Below are 17,969 nucleotides of genomic sequence, written 5' to 3' on the forward strand. Positions count from 1 at the left end.
ACAGTCCCTCAATTTATTAATGAGAAGGTTAATAGCTGCTTCAAATTTTGACTTTACCTACAGAGAAAAATATTTTGTCAATGTCAAGAACATGCATTTGGGTGAAAACATTTCTGTGAAGAATCCAAAGCCACTAATATTTCATTTCAGGCTTACCTACACTGGGATGCTACAGCAAAACAAAACAACCGAAAATTTAAAATGGGAATTGCTACTCCATTTTAACTGCCCATGTAAATAAACACATTTTTCACTAAGATTTCCTTATGCAAGTCGGCTTATTTCACCTGGACACAGGTACTACTGTGAAATAAAATTTGCCCATACAAGGTGACAGCATAGTTCAGGTATTCTGCAATCAGTATTTCAAGTCAGTTCCCTGAGAAGGCAAGCCCTTATTGTACTCTTACCCATGCAAAAAGCTCACTGCACCATGAGAGGCTTGGCTATAGTAGCTTGAGAGAATCTATTTGCTTGAGTTCAAGTACTTGTTGAAAAAGATTACTCTAGCTCCCTCTCTCAGATTTACTACAACTGAAAGAGAGAGAGGTTAGTTATAAGCTGCCTGAACAGATGATCCTATAGCCAAACACAGACTGTATGGCTCTGTGAAGTAAAGAACTGACAACTTCTATTATAGCTCACCTCCTCTTTCATTTTCTGGCAATATTTAGCCTAATACAGAACCATTTCTACTTGGGAGAACTGGGACTTTTAAGACCAAAAAAAAATAAGTTTATAGAAATCTAATTCCCACAAGCACTGTTCTCCTGTTGAGTTACTTTATCTCCTTCCAGAGCAGGCTGCATAGTAAAAATATTACAATTTAGTATTGCTGTTTGTTTTATGATTTCTTTTTGGTGTGGCACCACTAGGAGAAATAGTTCTGGCACATTTAACTTGTTCACAAGAATAAACGCTGCGCATTTGTTGTTCTGTATGTACTGATACATGATAAAGCTTTCCTTACAAATTGCTACCTCAGGATTATTTCTTTTGAAATTTAAAAGTAACTTCATGTGATAAGAGGTTATACCAGCCTCATCATCAAAACAATCTGTAAAATGTTGCTACTGTGAATGTCACTGACTGTATGGCAACCACACAGAGATTCAGCTTACGTTTAATAACTCCTTCTCTTTGTACCAGGAGCATAGCTACATAACTGACACTGCTCTGTGCTTTCAGACTAAAGAGACACATTGACTTCCAGAGTCCACTGCAGAAAAGTATTCACTTCACACACCACCATAAAAATCAGTACCCAGAAAGACTACAGAGACTGAAATCTAATTACCAGAGTTGTTTCCAGGAGACCAAGATGAAGTACCTCAAGAGGTCACAAACGAAAAAGCTCAAACCAAACTCATTTTCAACTCAACTCAGTCAGCACATCTATACGTTCATTAATGCACTTTTGCTACTGTACACTAAATTCTGTACCTCTAATGTGAGGTACTAAATAAATGTGCATTAGACTCCCCTAATGCGCAGCAGTGAAAGCACATGCTTTTTTAGTGACAATGCATAGTAGCCTATTTTTACTATGCACTGGCATATTAGCTTGGTTTTTAATGTGATGCTCTAATGCACAGTAAAATAGGCCATTCAAATGCACGTGTAGGCTATTAAAGCACACGTGTAGACACACCCAGTGACAACTTAATCTAAGACTTCAAGCTGGAAGATGTGAGCATTAACCAGTGACACCAGGAAGCACCTAAAGAAGGTGTGGTACCACTACCATATAAAACACATGCAGATCTCATGGATGAAAAGCACTGACTTTATTCACTAACCTTCTGCGTTCCCTGGCCTCCTCAGCTGAGTCCTTTCCAGTAGTTGCGGCAGCACTGGCATTTGTAACACCATTGGCAGAACTGAGTGCAGTGCGATTTGTGATTACACTTAGTGGAGGGATAGCAGAGATGTTCTCTGTATTTTTCTCTACAGCAGAGTCATTTTGTTGCCGGGATGGCACTCTGAAACAGACAAGACATACATAACAGGATGCAAACTAAGGGAACTGGATTGGCTACCAAGACTAGACAACTGCCTTAAGGGAACATTAACAATCTATTTCCTTGATTCTCTGCTCCTGGTTCTGGAAAAATGGTACCTTTAAGGACATCTAGAAGAAAGGGCAGAAAGTGATTGGAAAGACTGAGAGAATTAAACTGGTGAATAAGCTGGAAAATGGATGGACCCAAAGATCCTGTTCAAAACCTCAGAGCAACCTTAGATTCCATGTGCAAAAAGCAAGAATGAATGGTTGATCATTCATGTCAGAAGTGACCAAGCTAAGAGTATGCATGCAAATCTCAGCCGCTTCCTGATGTGTAGGCATTACTAAAACCACCTCAGGTATAAACAGAAATAGCAACTGAATTGCTATCAAAGGATACAGGTACAAGCTCTTATGCTACAATTCTGTAGCAGTGCAAGTATAGCAAAACTGCTCCTACATTAACCTTGCTTCACCTATGGTCAAACCTAATGCAATTTAGCTTACTCATATGGTTGCAAGCTCATGCAGATATAAAAGTTAGTGTAACAGCTGCTGTGCACTCTAGAGCAGCAGATTCCCCTCCCCTTTCAAAGTGGCTACAAATGTACATTTGTCCATACTACAAATACATGTACTTTTTAAATTGAAATGGGTTTCCAGAACTCATCATGGAACAGATTATGACGGAATAAATTTCTGAACAATTCCAGGATTCAGAACATGCACCTCCCCATAACTCTTGAAACTTTGTTTTACCTAAAGATTCACGTGAACGAGTCACAAGCCATTACCTAGTATACTGGCGAACTGATGCAGTAGTATTCGCACTGACAGATGTGGGACAGGAAGAGGCAGGTTGCCACTGGGTGCCCAATGAGGTAGTTGGTGAGGTAGCTGGAGATGTACTGCGATTGGCTGAACTGTAGGGACTGTTGAGGTCACTACTTCTACCAAATGAAGCACTGTAAAATATCACAGGATTGCCTCCTTCAGAGCATGGTTAACATACAGGCAGACCACTCCAGAATCCTCAGCTGAACAGGAAAGGGAACATTTTATGTCTCATCAAAATGAATGCAAAGGAGAGTGGAACGTGCCAAGGTCACCAAAGATCGGACTTGGGACATACACAACAGGATTATGATGACATCACTTATAAAAAATAAAACAGAGTTCAGGGAGAAAATAGGGAAATGGAGGTGAATTTAGGAAAGTCAGAAAACAGGAGAAAGCCTGGGGGAAAAATGGATCCCAGTGTAAGCAGTACTAGAGGCACAACAGTGCACTTAATCAGAAGGGAAGGGAAGGACAGCGAGAGAGAAACAACAAAAAACAACACAACACAAAGAAGAAATAAGTATTGTAGGAGGATCAGGAAACACTGCTGTTGCCCACATTGACACCCTGTTGAGTTGCTTAAAACTGACAAAACCTAATCACTTGGACTGAAATTTTTTACAGCTGGTGCTGGCTGCCTCAACCATTTGACCAAAACAGTTCAGCCATATCCAAGAACAAGGACTAGCACAATATACATTTTACCATGCTAAAAAAATATTGGGAAAGAGCTTGAGGTTAGAAAACTAGGACTAGGAGGCAAGACTGGAACCAGAGCCAGGAGAGAAACAGGCAACAGACTGAAATCTAACACGGAACAGAAGAGAAAGTAGACTGGATGCGCAAATATATTACAGACATGAACCAGCATGACAGTAAGAGAGAAGGAACAACCAAAGCCTGGAGGGGGGAAAAACACTGACTATTCCTGTTGTCCTCTATTTGAGGCATCTCAACCCACCTCCAGTCCTCCCCAGCTCCTTATCAGACTGTCTAATGCCTCTCTCCTTCAAGTTTTAGTTTCACTGCCACCCTCCTCATCCAGCACAACAGTACTGAGCATACTGTAAGTAAGTCTTTTCACAGACTCCTTTCACATGAAGTTATTGGGCTATGATTCCACTGCCAGCCCTATACACCTTAAATCACAGGAGCACAGTACAGTTGGTAAACTGTAATTGTGTATCTGATTCTAGATTAGCAGGAGCACATAGTTGAAAAGTTGTAAAGTCCTGGTAAAATGTAAACTTCTCAGTAGCTCTACTGACTGAGCTACCTTTCAGATAAGGTAACAGTATCTTTTCTATATTATGCCTCTGAGATGCTACCTGCAAGCAGCAATAAACTCTTGCCACTTGTCTGTGACAGAGACAGAAAGAGAGAGAGAGAGAGAGGGGCAGTACAGCCCGAATTGTTAGCATCAGGTCCCAGGACAGATGTGGAGTCATTAGAATTCAATGCTGCTCTGGAATAAATGTCTTCTGCTTTCAAAATATCCAGCTCTCGCACCTTTTGTATAAATGGTATTCCATTTATTCAATCGCTACAGAACCATATCCTATGAAAATTTAACTCTATCAGCAATCATCTCCTAAAAGCTAGAATGTGGCACATGAGCAACATTTACAAGAAATCAACTTCTCTCTAGCTATTTAAAGGAAAATCCTCCATGTTCAGGACAAAATTATGCAGTTTGGGGTCAGGTACTTGATAAAGCAACATGTTAAAATCCTGAAAGCTTTACTGCGCCTTGCACTGAATTTCAAAAGATTAGAGGGAGCCTCGCCTTTCTTGAGGTAAGATAGTGGTGAAATGGTGGAAGATATTGCCAGTGGGACAGAGAAGGGGAAGGGGGTTATATGATCAGATTTTTTCCTTTTTCTGCCTCCCTAGTTCATCAGCAATCACTTCTCTAGAGTAGCACATGCACTTGCAACAAAACTCATTTTCCAACTACCAAAAGAAAATGGTTGGTTGATTTGGGGACATCAATCACATTCTAACGCTGATGATCTGCATGAATTATGGACAGTACTACTTTTTTTTTGATTATGTGATGTAAAATAATTACACCTTAATGTATACCTCAGTTAGAGGTAGGCTATCAGAACTAACTTTTTAGTAGCCTTCTGGACTAGGAATAATGGTCACAAGTTGACAGAGTAGGTTCAGGCTAGACATCAGGAAGCACTACTTCACAGTCAGGGCGGCTAGGATCTGGAAGTAGTGCTCACTCCTACCCTGGGGGTCTTCAAAAGGAGGCTAGATAATTACCTCGCCAGGGTCATTTGACCCCAGCATTTTTTCCTGCCCATGGCAGGGGGTCGGACTTGATGATATGCTCAGATTCCTTCTGACCCTACCAACTATGATACTATGAAGTTCACTATTGAGTTACTTCAGCCTACATTCAAGGGGAATTTTTTTTTGTCATCTAGCAATTACACCAACATCTAAGAAATGAAATGTTGCATCTAAATCATGTCAGTACAGTATTTAAAGTTCAGTGCCAAAATGAAGTCTTGGGAGACAGCGTTTATAATGGAAAAACTAAACAGATTGTATATTTTGTTTCACCAGTCCTGTAACAATGAGCACACCAAGACCAGCTATAACCATGCAGCAAATAGAAAACTGCTATTTTAGAAGCCTGGAAAACATGTTAAAAATCCATTCTGCTGTCTGTATCTAAAGTGTTTCAGGCCATACCTTTTCAGGTAGGTAGATATGTAGGTGGAAGGTGCACCTGTCTGGGGGGCTTCGTTTCCCTTTGGTTCATCCTTCCATGATTGCCGGGTGTAGGAACCACTCCGCACCAGATTAACAGCAGATTCTCTGAGGTAAGAGAACATTAAGTTGGCTTAGAAAAGCTCTGCAGTCTAGTCTTGACTCCTCAAACTGCCAGCCTCCTGGTAAGTTCCACAGCTTCAGCATCCATTGGCAGAAGCGAAGACTATTTAATATTCAGGCAACACAAGCTCTTCCTTTCCATCTGCAGACTAATTCACCACAGGGATAAGTAACTGAAATACCCCCATTTGCTTTAAAATTATCTCTAGTAATTGCCAAGGCAATTCTTTAAATAGCACAAGCTTATAGTATTTTGGAGACACTGTGCCATGCAGTTTCTGACCAGAAGCACTTACAATTCTAAAATTCAGACTTATCTAAAGATTGTCATTTCATACATTAGACGATGGCATTATGTAGAACGAACTTGCTTTGTCACCTTGCACGGCTGCTCAGATGCAGTGGCTGCATCTGGAAGGGTTGTTTTTACTTTGAGGCATTAAGTGCTGGTCACCAATAGAGACTGAATACCAGACTACAGGCCACTGGTCTGATCCAACATGATAAATCCTATGCTATTTTCTTAAAAATACTGCTTACAGCAAGTATTAAACAGTTAGCAGTATTTAGGACTACTTAGCAAGTCTAGAAGCAAATAATCAGTAACCCAATTTAATAGGGTAACTACATCAAAGCTTAGTCCCTCACCCCTATCCTAGAAGTATTTTATGGCAATTCCTTCCAGCCAATGAACGGAACAAGACACTGTGTGACATTCACTCCACAGCTCCCAATTATTTTTCAGTTTTGAATTCAAACTATCCATCCATCCTAGATAGACTTTGTCTCCTGCAGATTCCATGTAGCATTGACTTGACTTACGTTAAAAGGAAACAATACTGCAAAAATTGTATCTTACAGTATGCGGTGACTACTGCCTGCTAGGTTAGCTTGAAATCTTAGTCTCCACTTCAGAGAGCAAAGGATATTCGGCAGCACTCAGCTGAGTGCACCCCACAATAGGAGGCACTGTTCAAAATAGTCCCAAGTCATTCTATATGTAATTTGAAACACCAGCTGTCTACTGACATGCAAAGAACGGTGGGAGATTCAAATCAACTATAATGCAACAGGTAGCAAAGAATTTAATCACTGTGAAATGGTTTATCAGAGATTTCTCTTCATTGCAACAGTTTCTCCACAATTGTTTGCACTGACTTTTCTCCCTATGTTTTTTCAACTTTTGTAAATTCCTACTCCCTTGAAAAAACATTACAAAGGGACCTGTTAGAAACAGTACTTCCCCATGCACATCTTAAAGCACTGGATGCTGTTCCCATGTATATGGCAAAAGTATCTGGGGAAAATCAACAAGGACCAGGATGCCATTATGCTAGGCACTGTAAAGACATAAGTCACGGTGCAAAAAGCTCACAAATGTAAATTATGCCAAAAAGCAAGAGATAGCTTAACAGCAAAGGTAGATAGGAAGTGACAACAGAGCAAGGTGCATTACTATGAGCATAAGTCAAAGCTCGAGATCAAGAATAGAAACTTACTTCTTAAAGGACAAGGCCCACTCATACATATACTAATGGGGTGAGGAGAGGTGTATGTTACAAATGTCACTTCCTGCATATTTTTAAATGATGAATAATCTGGTTTCATTAGGAAAAAAACCTCACTCCCCTTCTTCAAAATTGAGGGCATATTCCCTGAGGTTGAGATGCAGTGATAGAGCTCCCAACCTTTAAACACCTACACACTTGGGACTAGTAAATAAACATATGAATCGTGAACATAAATGGGAAGGCACTTCTGAAGACTGAATTCCATGAATTGATGAAGGCTGCTGAAGCCAAAGCCTTTAGCTCAGAGTTTGAAGTCCTACCTGTTTTCCTTTTCCTCTATGTCACTCGTACTGCTTAGTCTTCTAGGGGCTATTGAGGCAAGATAGCTTTTGTTGCTGTCCTTATCCTGATAATGCAAAACAAGAACACACATATTTCAAATGTAAGTTGGTTTACTTCCAGTGACCTCTCTGAATTAGTGCTTCAATTTTTGCTACTAGAAGTGGATCAATTTCTGATTTTCTTTTAACATAGTTTAAGGTTTTTTGGCACATAGGTGTCACCCAAGACATTACATTCCCAAGGCTAACTAGCAGGAGCAAGGCAGGAATAGTAATTTAGGAGCTAATCTCAATTGAGATAAGATTTTGTATAGATGGGCAGTAAATCTCCGACTGCTAACTGCAGGCAGAGCTCACTGAGGAATATTTAAGATACGGATACACGTAACATTTGAAGCACTTCAAATGCAGCTGCACTTTGAAGAGCTTCTAAAATGGAGTGTTTCAGCTGCAGACAGACATACAGCCCACTGCCATGCCCCCCAGCTGGAGCACTTCAAGATCACTGCAACTGCATGCAGCAGCTTGCTCTCAAGCTAGAGGCCATGACAAGGAGCTGCTGCATCCTGTGGCTCTTCCCCCCACCATGATGTCCCCCCTCTGCAGCAGAGCTGCCTGTCAGTGAACACCCTGTGCCCTCTACCTCTGCCCTACTGGGACCAGAGGCCCCACCACCCCCAACACTTCTCTCAGTTCTGATGAAGGGGGCACTCAGGGACAGCAGGTGGAATACAAAGGAGAGCATTCATTGACAGCTGGCTCTGCTGCTGAGCGAGTAGCTCTACAGGCCCTGGTCCCCTGGGAGCTGCTGTGACCTACGGCTCAGTTTCTCTTTTCTTATCCCCTTCCTGCCAGGGGCAGGAAAAGAGAGTCAATTATCAACTCTTCTGTGCACTCAGCCTCTGGCTATCCAAAACATGCCCCTCTAACTATCCAGAACATGCCCCTCTGGCATGCGCATCTGTCTGTTCACCCTCTGAAGTACTGCAAATGTGACAAGTGCCCACACCATTAGAATGAAGCAGAGGAACAACTAGTGTGAAAACAGGGCACTGGCTTGATTAGACTGTCACCCTCAAAACAAGTAGGATGACAAACTGGCAGAAAGCGTTCAGCTGACTATAAACCACACAGGAAGGAGTAAGAAGTCCTGAACTCCAGTTTAGCATGGACTGCCAATAAGATGGAAATAGCTCAAATCAAGAGGGAAGTATAAACGTATCAAAGCACTTGATACCACAAATGCAAGCAACATGAAGTATAAAAAGGATACTAAAATATGGAGATTGTGAATTAATACCAAAATTGAAACTAAGGATATGGACAAACACACATTTGTAGCTGCTTAAAAGGGAAAAGCTGCTGGAGTATACAACAGCTGTGCTCTGTTATTTAACTGTCTGCATGAGCCTGCAGTGATAACAGTCAGCTAAACTGCCTTACCTCACCCTAAATGAAGCAGGGTTAAAGATGAAATAGTTTTGTTAAATTTGTATGACTATAAAGTTATGTTAATATAACAGATGCATCATAACAGCTTGTACCAGTCTCCTTTGATTTCGATACAATTGTTACATCTGTCTATACACATGGAGGAATGGTGCTCTGAAATGGGGTGCCAATGCAGAAAGGCAGGCTGCTTAACACTTCTCAGAAGGGATGCATCAGCAGGCTGTTTCAGGGGAAACCAGACCTTTTCTTTGTTGTCTATTAATGCAGAAATCCGGGGACTAGATGAAGAGCGATAGATAAAAGAACTCCTGTCTCTCTGTCCTTCACGAGAAGCAGCAACTTCACTGAGCATGTTGTGGCTGCCAGTTTTTCTTAGTCCCAGCCTCCAAGATGAAGGAGATTCATCCTTTTGCTCTTCTGACTTGTTGAGCCAACTAAACTGTAGTGGAAAATGACAACGTTTGGTAAGAAGCAGGGGTATCGCAGACCCACAATTTATTTTCAGAAAGTTTTACTAAGCCAAAATTCTCATAGACAACACACTTCAAAGCATTAGATTCAGGTTACTTGGGTGTCTTGGGCTAGCTAGACACATGCACATACAATTCTACATTTGTATTAAAATTAGGCTTATGTTTTATAGTTAGGGAATTCTTTTATAAAAGTCCCTCCAAACCTCCCTCCCCATTGTCTTTTTTCATCAGTTTAAATGTAGGATGGGAGCAATGGCACAAGGAAGTAATGCAACTCATTTTAAATTAAATAGAAATAAAACTTTTATGTAAACCATATGACCATATACATGCTATCTTATGTCACTGTCTGAACTTCATGCTATTTTTCTGAGGGCCCTGGTACACATTCAAATTAAAGCTGGATAGAAACCAGCTACAGAGCTGTTACATGCTTTCAAGCATTAACTCTGTAGCAGGTTGGCTTTTTTTATACCTGGGTAGTCATTTTTATCACGTGATAACTACTTTGCACACATGGCTGGTCTAAATTTATTTTATGATTAACCAATTAATTGTGATACAGCAGACCTCCAATTTACACATATTGCGTTCCAGGGGAATTTCACGCAAGTCGAATTTGAGTAAGTTGGAACTACTTTCCCCACAGGAAACAACAGAATAGCGAGGGGTTGCGTACCTCAATCATAGCTTTTTTTTCCCCTTTTCTCAGTGGAATTGCCTTTAGGAGGCGCGTCTAGCATTTCACCTATGCATCTTGTGATGCTGCTACAAAAATGGTGGCACAATGGCGGTACAGCTCCACTTGATTCCGCCTGTAAATCTTGTGAGGCATTTGCGTATATATGCGAATCTTGCAAGCGTTTGCATATATATGCATAAATGCATATATATAAATGATGTGCATCTCGAGGGGCATTTTCCAATCTGGACCCTAATAAAAAAATCGTGTAAACGTGAGACACGCATAAGTTGGAATTGTGTAAATCGGGGATCTACTGTATTTACTTTGCACTTATTGCTGGTCCTACTTTGCACAGGGTGAAATCTACAAGATACAGAAAGAGAGGCCGCTGTATTGATATTTCAGGCATATTTAAATCTGACAAAGAAAATGTGCACCTAAAGACAAGCACATGATGCAGGACAGTTGCAAGAGAAATGGTGTTAAAGGAGTTCTGGTTAAAAATAACTTCAGAAACAAATTCACTTTGGTACACACAAGGTCCTATTCTGGGTTAAGCAACTTTAATTAAGCAAAAGCTTCAGCCATATTTGCCTGCTAAATAACCAACCTACAAATGTAGTTGCTTTGCATTTGGGAAAGGGTTACTGCTTCACTTCTTTTGCTCAGTTTGAACTGAGCTTACTGGCATAGAATCAGAAAATTGGGGTTGAAAGGGACCTCGAGAGATTTCATAGACGTTAGGGCTGGAAGGGACCTTGCAAGATCGTCGGGTCCAGCCCCCTGCCCAAGGGGCAGGAAGTCATCTGGGGTCAGATCACCTCAACAAGATAAGCATCCAAGCATTTCTTAAATGTTTCCAGAGTAGGTGCTTGCAGAGTCTATTCCAGACTCTGGAGACTCGGACAGTACAGAATTGTTTCCTTATATCCAGTTTAAAATGGTCTTCCAGCAGTTTGTGACTGTTAGACCTTGTCTTCTCTTGGGATGCTCTGGTGAACAGACATTCAGATCATCTAGTCCAAACCCCTGCTCAAAGCAGGACCAGCCCTCCAATTTGTCCACAACCTTTCTGTAGTTGGGGTCCCAAAACTGGACACACTACTCCAGATGCGCTCTCATCAGTGTTAGCCTTCTTTGCAACAAAGGCACAACAGCATGTGCAAAGTTATTCATGTCTAGCTATAAAACAATGCCTGTCCCTTGTAGCTATTACCCCAGTCTTTAAGAAGTAAGTGGCATATAATAGCCTTCTGCACTTTGGTACAAGAGCAGAGCACAGACATTGAAAACAAGGCCAAAGACAAAGAAAAATCTACTAGTTTCTCCTAGTCACGTGGGTTTAAAGCTTGAAGTACAATATTTACTCTAACATAAGGCAAGGTTCCCTCACAACTAGCACAGGGGAAAACACCCTCATCTTACATTTGCATACAAGAAAACCTCATTAAATACACTGTAGGTGTGTCTACACAAGACACTTTACTGCAAAAGTAGTGTGGTTTACTGTACAGTAAGCATCTGCATCTAACACACGCACATGCTTACTGCACAGTAAATCTTGCTATCTTAAATGTAAGTAGCAAAAGCAATTAGTAAGTGTGCAGTAGCACTCATGTAGATACTTGACTGGGAGCAAATCTCTCAGCCAGCCAGCCACCAAAGGGCAGGAAACTGCTGTCCCCAAGAGCTCCATGCTGCCAGGGCAGACTCTGCCACAGCCTGCCAGCAGCAGGGAGCTCCAGTCCTCCTGCTCCGAGATCATTATTGGGGCAACCAGCTCCAAGCTCCCAGCTGGGTAGAAATTCCTAACCTAGCCAGCAGCTCACTGCTAGCTGCCCCACCAGCAGATTGCAACAGGGGGCTGGGATCTGCCCCTCCCTTGCAGCTCTTTCCAAGTCTTCTGTCGTGATCCAGGGCTGGGAGCTCCCTGCTGCTGGAGCAGAGGGACATTTTCCTTGCCCCAGCAGCAAGCAGTCCCCCAGGAGCAGGAAGCAATGTCCCAGGCCTCATCAGAATACAGCTGTCTCCTGGCCCTGTGTTCCCTGCCAGCCCCTAGGCCAGCACCCAGGTGGAGCCAAGAACTCCCCCTTGTGGCAGCAGGGGCCCATTGCAGGGCCCCAGGAAGTGAGAGCAGTTTGCTGCTGTCAGCAGCAAATCTGCTCCCACTTCCCTACACATGTAGATGCCTGCCTAGGAACATTTACTTGCGAGTCAACTGCTCCTGGAGCTAATGCACATGTAGATACACCCTGTCTATCACTGAGGATCCGGGTTTTCCATTTCCCATGGAAAAACGGAAAAAAAAAAAAAAAAAGAGGCAGATATTCCCTTTTAACTAAAGGTAGATTTCATTTTAACAGGCCTCTTTGCAGGCTGGCAGAGTTTCAGCCTGCAAGAGGCTAGGGGGAGCGGGAGAAGGGTGGTCAAGCAGGGAGCACCATGTGCATGTACATATTCATACATGCACATGGCTGCCAGGCAGCCTGAAAAGTAGCTCCCACAGGTAAGTTTGGCAGGGGGGAGGGGAGATTGAGGCCACCATAGGAATGGAGGAAGGAAGGGAGTGAATTGGGCAGGGCTGGGGCTGCTCCCCAGCCTCGGCAGTGTGGGGTTTGGGGCCCAGGGCTAGACTGCGTAGCTGCAGCACCTGGGCAGGGGCAGGACAGAGCTGCAGGAGGCTTGTCTGGGGGCCGGGTGGGGGTGCTGGCTCCCTACTGCAGTCTGCACTCCTGGGGGGCATACAGAGAGCACGTGCCCCCCAGATGCGTGCATGGGATGGGGTGGGGTGGGTGTGGGCTGCCAGCTGCAGGCTCTGTGCCCTGCTGCCCTCTCCTTGGGGCCTCCACAGCCCAGCATAGAAGGACCAGATAGGGAAGCTCTTTGCCTTTCCTTGTCACCATAGTGAAGCGCCCCCTGCCCACCTGGCAGCAGCAGGGGCAGCAACACTGAGTTTTGCCTTTCGCTGCTGCCCGGTGGGCAGGGGGCACTTCACCATGGTGGCACAGGGCTCCCAGTGGTGGCACTGAGATTTCCCATCTAGCCCCACTCTGCCCTGACGCGCTGGGTCTCACCCCCGTTGGGCCACAGAGGCCTGTGGGGAGGGAAAATGGGGAGCAGCATGGCAGGGTGTCTAAGCCCACAGCCTCTCTGACAGGCTCTGCTCTGCTCTGGCTGTGCCACCCATGGGCGTGGGGGTAGCTAGGCTCCGTGCTGCACTCCACTGTGGCAGGGCTCAAGCTCTGCTGCAGGGGGCAAAGGGTTGCAGACCTGAGTCCCTAGCCCTTTAGTCCTGGCATCTGGGGGCCTCTCCTCCAGCAGGATTGGGGAGGGTGGGGAGTGAAAGGCATGGCTCTACATCCTTGTGAGCAAAGGGGGTAGGGGGAGCTCTGATTTTCCACGATAAAAATACCCGCAAAAAATCAAATACCAAAATTTATAGATACTCAGAATTTTCTTTTATTATAGTGACTGAGGCACTGGTAGGCTTCCAAATTGCTTTAAAAATTGTAAATATAGCAATAAAATAGTGTTCAATTGATACATACGTACATACATACACACACACACACACACACACACACACACACATCTCTCTCTCTATATATATACATCTATATATACACATATACACAGAGCAGCATTTCATTTTTCATTTTAATTGCAGTTTGGGCTTTTTAATCAGAGAATTAGTGGTTTGTTTGTTTTTTAAATCAGAGAAGTTGAGATTTTTAAACAAAGAAAACCAGGATCTCTGTCTACCATTAAATTGTTGCCAGAAGCACCACGTGCTCAATAATGGAAACCAATTATGAAGTTGACTAAATACAGCCCACACTGAGCATGCCTGTAAAATGCATGGGCCATACTGAGCAAACATTCTGATGGGAACCTTCTGCGTGTGTGGCCATTAAAAAGGCAAGCAGTAGCTCCCCCAGGAGGGAACTAGCACCAGGCCTGGAAGTACTGCAATAAGAGACCAGCACCAGGAAAGCCAGAGCCAGCCCTGATGACACCCTCCCCCTTGGTACCAAAAATTGAATGCATTAGAAAATGTTAAAGTTCAAAGCACAAGGAAAGACAGAAAGACCAAGCAGGGGGCTACACAGTAGAGAACAGGGGTAGGGGTGGGAACGTAACTAGGTTACATATGAAACACACACCCAACTAGGGGTGGGAGGGAGCATGACACTTATAAAGCAGAAAATATGCAGAAGACCCTGCACAACAATACTGCCTTGTAACAGGGAGATGGTTTGAGAAACAGTTTCAAACAACAACATGCAGTATGCAATTGCAGGGAAGAGTCCAGGATTAGATGTCCTTGGAGGCGATTCAGTACGGCCAGGGGGAGCAGTCAGATGATCCCTTCTGCACTGCTTCTGGCTGGCAGTCTGATGTGATCCACGTACTGATGCTGTCCTGTGATGTGCTTTACATAAGTAAAGCACAACCATGGATAGTGTTGGACACCCTGAGGCACCACATCAGCTTGGCACAGTAGTGGTATACACAGTAGGTGCACAGGATGCTCTCGTTGCTGGGGTCCCATGCTTTGAGCACCCCAACAATCAGTGCCTCAACCGTCATATCGCGTCCCTAGCTCCTCAAGGTGTCCGCCAGCCACTGGAACTTCTCTTGCTTCCATTTTCGGGCGTCGACAAAAGTTTGCCATTGGTTCTCAAATGGGATGGTGATAGCTACCATCACAACACACTTACTGTCCTTGTCGGTCACAATGATGCCTGCATGCTGCTGGCTCTTGCAGCCTGGGACAGATTGGTTGATGGACGCGGTCCCCACAGAGGCAGGGATGTCCTTGGCCAGTTGGTCCTCAGCGGAGTTGTGACACACATGCCACACACTGGCATGGGCTTGCAGGCATAGTATGTGAGGGAGAATCTCTGCCTTGCAGTCACAGCATTAGCACACCTCCTGTTGCGATTTCTGTACCAGATGATGCCATTGAGTGGCAGGCAGTTGAGATGGACACAGTGGATGAAGCACCAGTCTGTGAAACCCATGAAGCTCCCACTGAGCATGAAGTGCTCGTGTCCCACTTCAAGATGAGCTTGAAGACCCTGCCCTGGTCAGGTTTTGCCCTTAGGTTGCTAGTGTATTTTGCTCAGATGGCATCCTTCAAGAACCTCTCCAAGAGGGTTCTCATGTTGGGGTACATGGTGATGCAGCTGGCAGTAGGGGCTAGGAGCACTCCTTGGTCCAAGTCCAGTTGCAGCTGAAGCACTTCCCGAGGTGGTGTTTGGCATTGCAAGCTCGTCTCCACAGCGAGTCAAAGTCCCCAGTGTCTGGACCAAACTCTCCTTTCCAGCAACCTGCTCAAGAAGGTGACCAGGTCACGTCCAGTGGGCTGCCTCACGATCCTCTTGAAGGTGGTCTCCTTCATGGTGCTGCTACTCACCATCTTGTCCAGGCAGGTCAGGAAGCAGAAGGCATGGATGACCACCACAACATTGCAGAAATTACCCATGCTTGGCACACTGACACCTCCCTGTCAGTATGGGATGAGCAGGATCTCATTTGATTTTAGGCAAATTTGAACTTACATTTGATCTTAGCCAAAGGCTGAGATGCTGATGGGAACCTACCAGAAGGACAGGCTAGTGCAGTCCATCTGAATAAGAGAGAGTGCCCATTGTGTTCGGTCCCCCTCAGTACCATCTCTTTTTCAACTCAAGGTAAAACACTCCATCAAATATATATCAACTTCCTCTTCACTCCCACAGCTAAGCAGTTCCTTTCTTTCCTGTTTCCAATGATATTTGTTTTTTTACCAGCCTTAAATGCCTGGCAAGCATCACCAAACATCAATGTAGAGGAGAGGATTTGTTGCCTGCTCTCTTGACCTGTCACATGATTGGTGAGACCCTGCCCTCCATAAGGTGGAGCCAGACCAGACAGCCCCATGCCTCATCTGCGTTATATATTTTTGGAAGATCCCAGGACTCGCAACAAGAACATCCAGTTCCAGTTATGAGTGGGGCACTAATTAGCCCATGGATCCTGGCAGGGAAGGGCAGGGGGTGACCTGGAGTGCACACACACACACACACACACACACACACACGTTGAGTAGTGCTGGGCTGTGGGGTCACCATGGCTTGAAACACTGTTGACTCTTCTGGGGCCCAGCCCAATGAGCTATACGATAAATCATGAATATTTGGGCTTTAGACCAGTATCATGCCTAGTTTGTATTATATATAAAGTACAGAAAGAAGTGCTGCTCAAAAGTGCATTTATTCAGTATCTGTGGTAAAATTTGCAGCACTTTTTACTTTTTGGAGGAAAAAAAAAAGCATCAATTCTGGATGAACTAAGTCTATAGGTACCAGTTTGCTTATATGCACATTGATACAGGTATGTTTACTTCAAAGTCAGTGTTTTTTGGTCCCTCGTGTTTCAAATTTGCCACTCACTTACACACATTTAGGAAGGGCACAGAGCCTGAGAAAGGTCTGATAGTAAGGAGGGGAAGAAGTTCAGGGGACAGAGGGCAAGAGGGCCACCTGACCTCTCCCCAGCCACTATCTGCCCTGCTGTAACAGTGCAAAGGGGGCAAATTCAAGACAAACCTCCAATAATTAGATTCGACACCTAGAAAATTATAATAAATTTATAACATTTTCCATATACTGAATCTAATTATTGGGAGTAGGAGTGAAGGGAGTACGTCTTGCATTGAGTCATCCCAAATTCCAGTAACCACTCTGCTTAATCCAAAAAAGTCAGATCTCACTTCAGGCTTTGCTGGGCTGTAACATCATAGCATATCTTTAGCATAAATGCTGCAATATGAGCCACGCTGTCACCTTCCCAGGATATTCAGAGACAAGAGTTTTACCGGTAACATTTACAAGGACAGTTTCAATAGCATTTTTACTGCACTTTTATTGTATTTCCTGATGAAAGAAACTAAGGGCACATAGCTTATCACTGAACATGCATCTTCTCAGATTAGTTACCCAGAAGTACTAAATAATCAGCAATGAGTTTTTTAGGTTTTGTTTTGTTTATTTAAAAGGACCGACATTTCAGAGGTGGAGAGATTGGAAAGAAAGTCGCACTATGCAATAAACTTCATTTATGCCAGTTCTAGACTATTATATTATTGAGTTTCTTTATTGTAATCAAATACTGTTATTTGTCTTCAACTTAAATCTTGCAAATTCTCTCAAAACAAGCTGAAAAAACCCACCTATTCCCTAAAGTAAGCCGCTGCTTTAAAGCAATAGTGGAATGCACAGTTTGAATCAAAGTAAATCCCCAATTCACTTACTTTTCTGGCAGATGAAGTGAAGGAATTATGCTCTGGTGGTCGTACTTGCTCAATGATGCTACTCCTGGGTTCATGATCAGAATGATTGGCAGAGGACTCTTCCTTTCCTTCTATAATTTTTAGATAACGGGGGTGGAGAAAAGAGAGGAGTTTTAATGCTTTCTTTCTAAACCATTGCTTTAATAAACTCAGATTCAAACTTTGCACAAGACTCAGATTCAGCCCTTGCACAGACCTTGGACATCTCCCAGTATGTTCCTGTTTCTCAGGATAAAGGGAAACATCCCTCAGTCCAAGAGTAACACAGTTTTCCCAACCAGGAAACTTCCCATTGACTAAACAAAGACATTTTATGTAGTCACAAGGCAAATATGTTTGCACTATGTAGGTACACCCTGCTGTGTGCCTTTGCACACATTTTTTTTTCCAACTGGCAGGCCAGCAATGATTCCTTACCAGAGAATGTTTGAGTCAGGATAAAAAGACTTCACTCATTATTGGTTTGCTAGTCAAGT

General features: G+C 43.6%; 1 protein-coding gene across 6 annotated transcripts in view; it reads right to left on the bottom strand.

Annotated features, from left to right (window-relative positions):
* PPP1R12B (protein phosphatase 1 regulatory subunit 12B) overlaps nucleotides 1-17,969 on the bottom strand; it is a 187,186-nt gene that overhangs the window by 100,666 nt on the left and 68,551 nt on the right. For 4 of the 6 annotated variants that reach the window (XM_090024874.1, XM_090024875.1, XM_090024878.1 and 1 more), the window contains 6 exons: nucleotides 17,455-17,564; nucleotides 9,241-9,438; nucleotides 7,527-7,612; nucleotides 5,555-5,680; nucleotides 2,800-2,970; nucleotides 1,800-1,982 (listed from right to left, as the gene is read on the bottom strand). In XM_090024874.1, the coding sequence (XP_089881000.1) occupies nucleotides 1,800-1,982; nucleotides 2,800-2,970; nucleotides 5,555-5,680; nucleotides 7,527-7,612; nucleotides 9,241-9,438; nucleotides 17,455-17,564 (874 nt within the window). The remainder of the gene's footprint in view (nucleotides 1-1,799; nucleotides 1,983-2,799; nucleotides 2,971-5,554; nucleotides 5,681-7,526; nucleotides 7,613-9,240; nucleotides 9,439-17,454; nucleotides 17,565-17,969) is intronic. The other 2 variants (XM_090024876.1, XM_090024877.1) reach the window with 1 other exon arrangement.

This window comes from Crocodylus siamensis, chromosome 13, assembly GCF_052110815.1.
Source record: "Crocodylus siamensis isolate JL-2025a chromosome 13, ASM5211081v1, whole genome shotgun sequence".
Lineage (NCBI taxonomy): Eukaryota > Metazoa > Chordata > Crocodylia > Crocodylidae > Crocodylus > Crocodylus siamensis.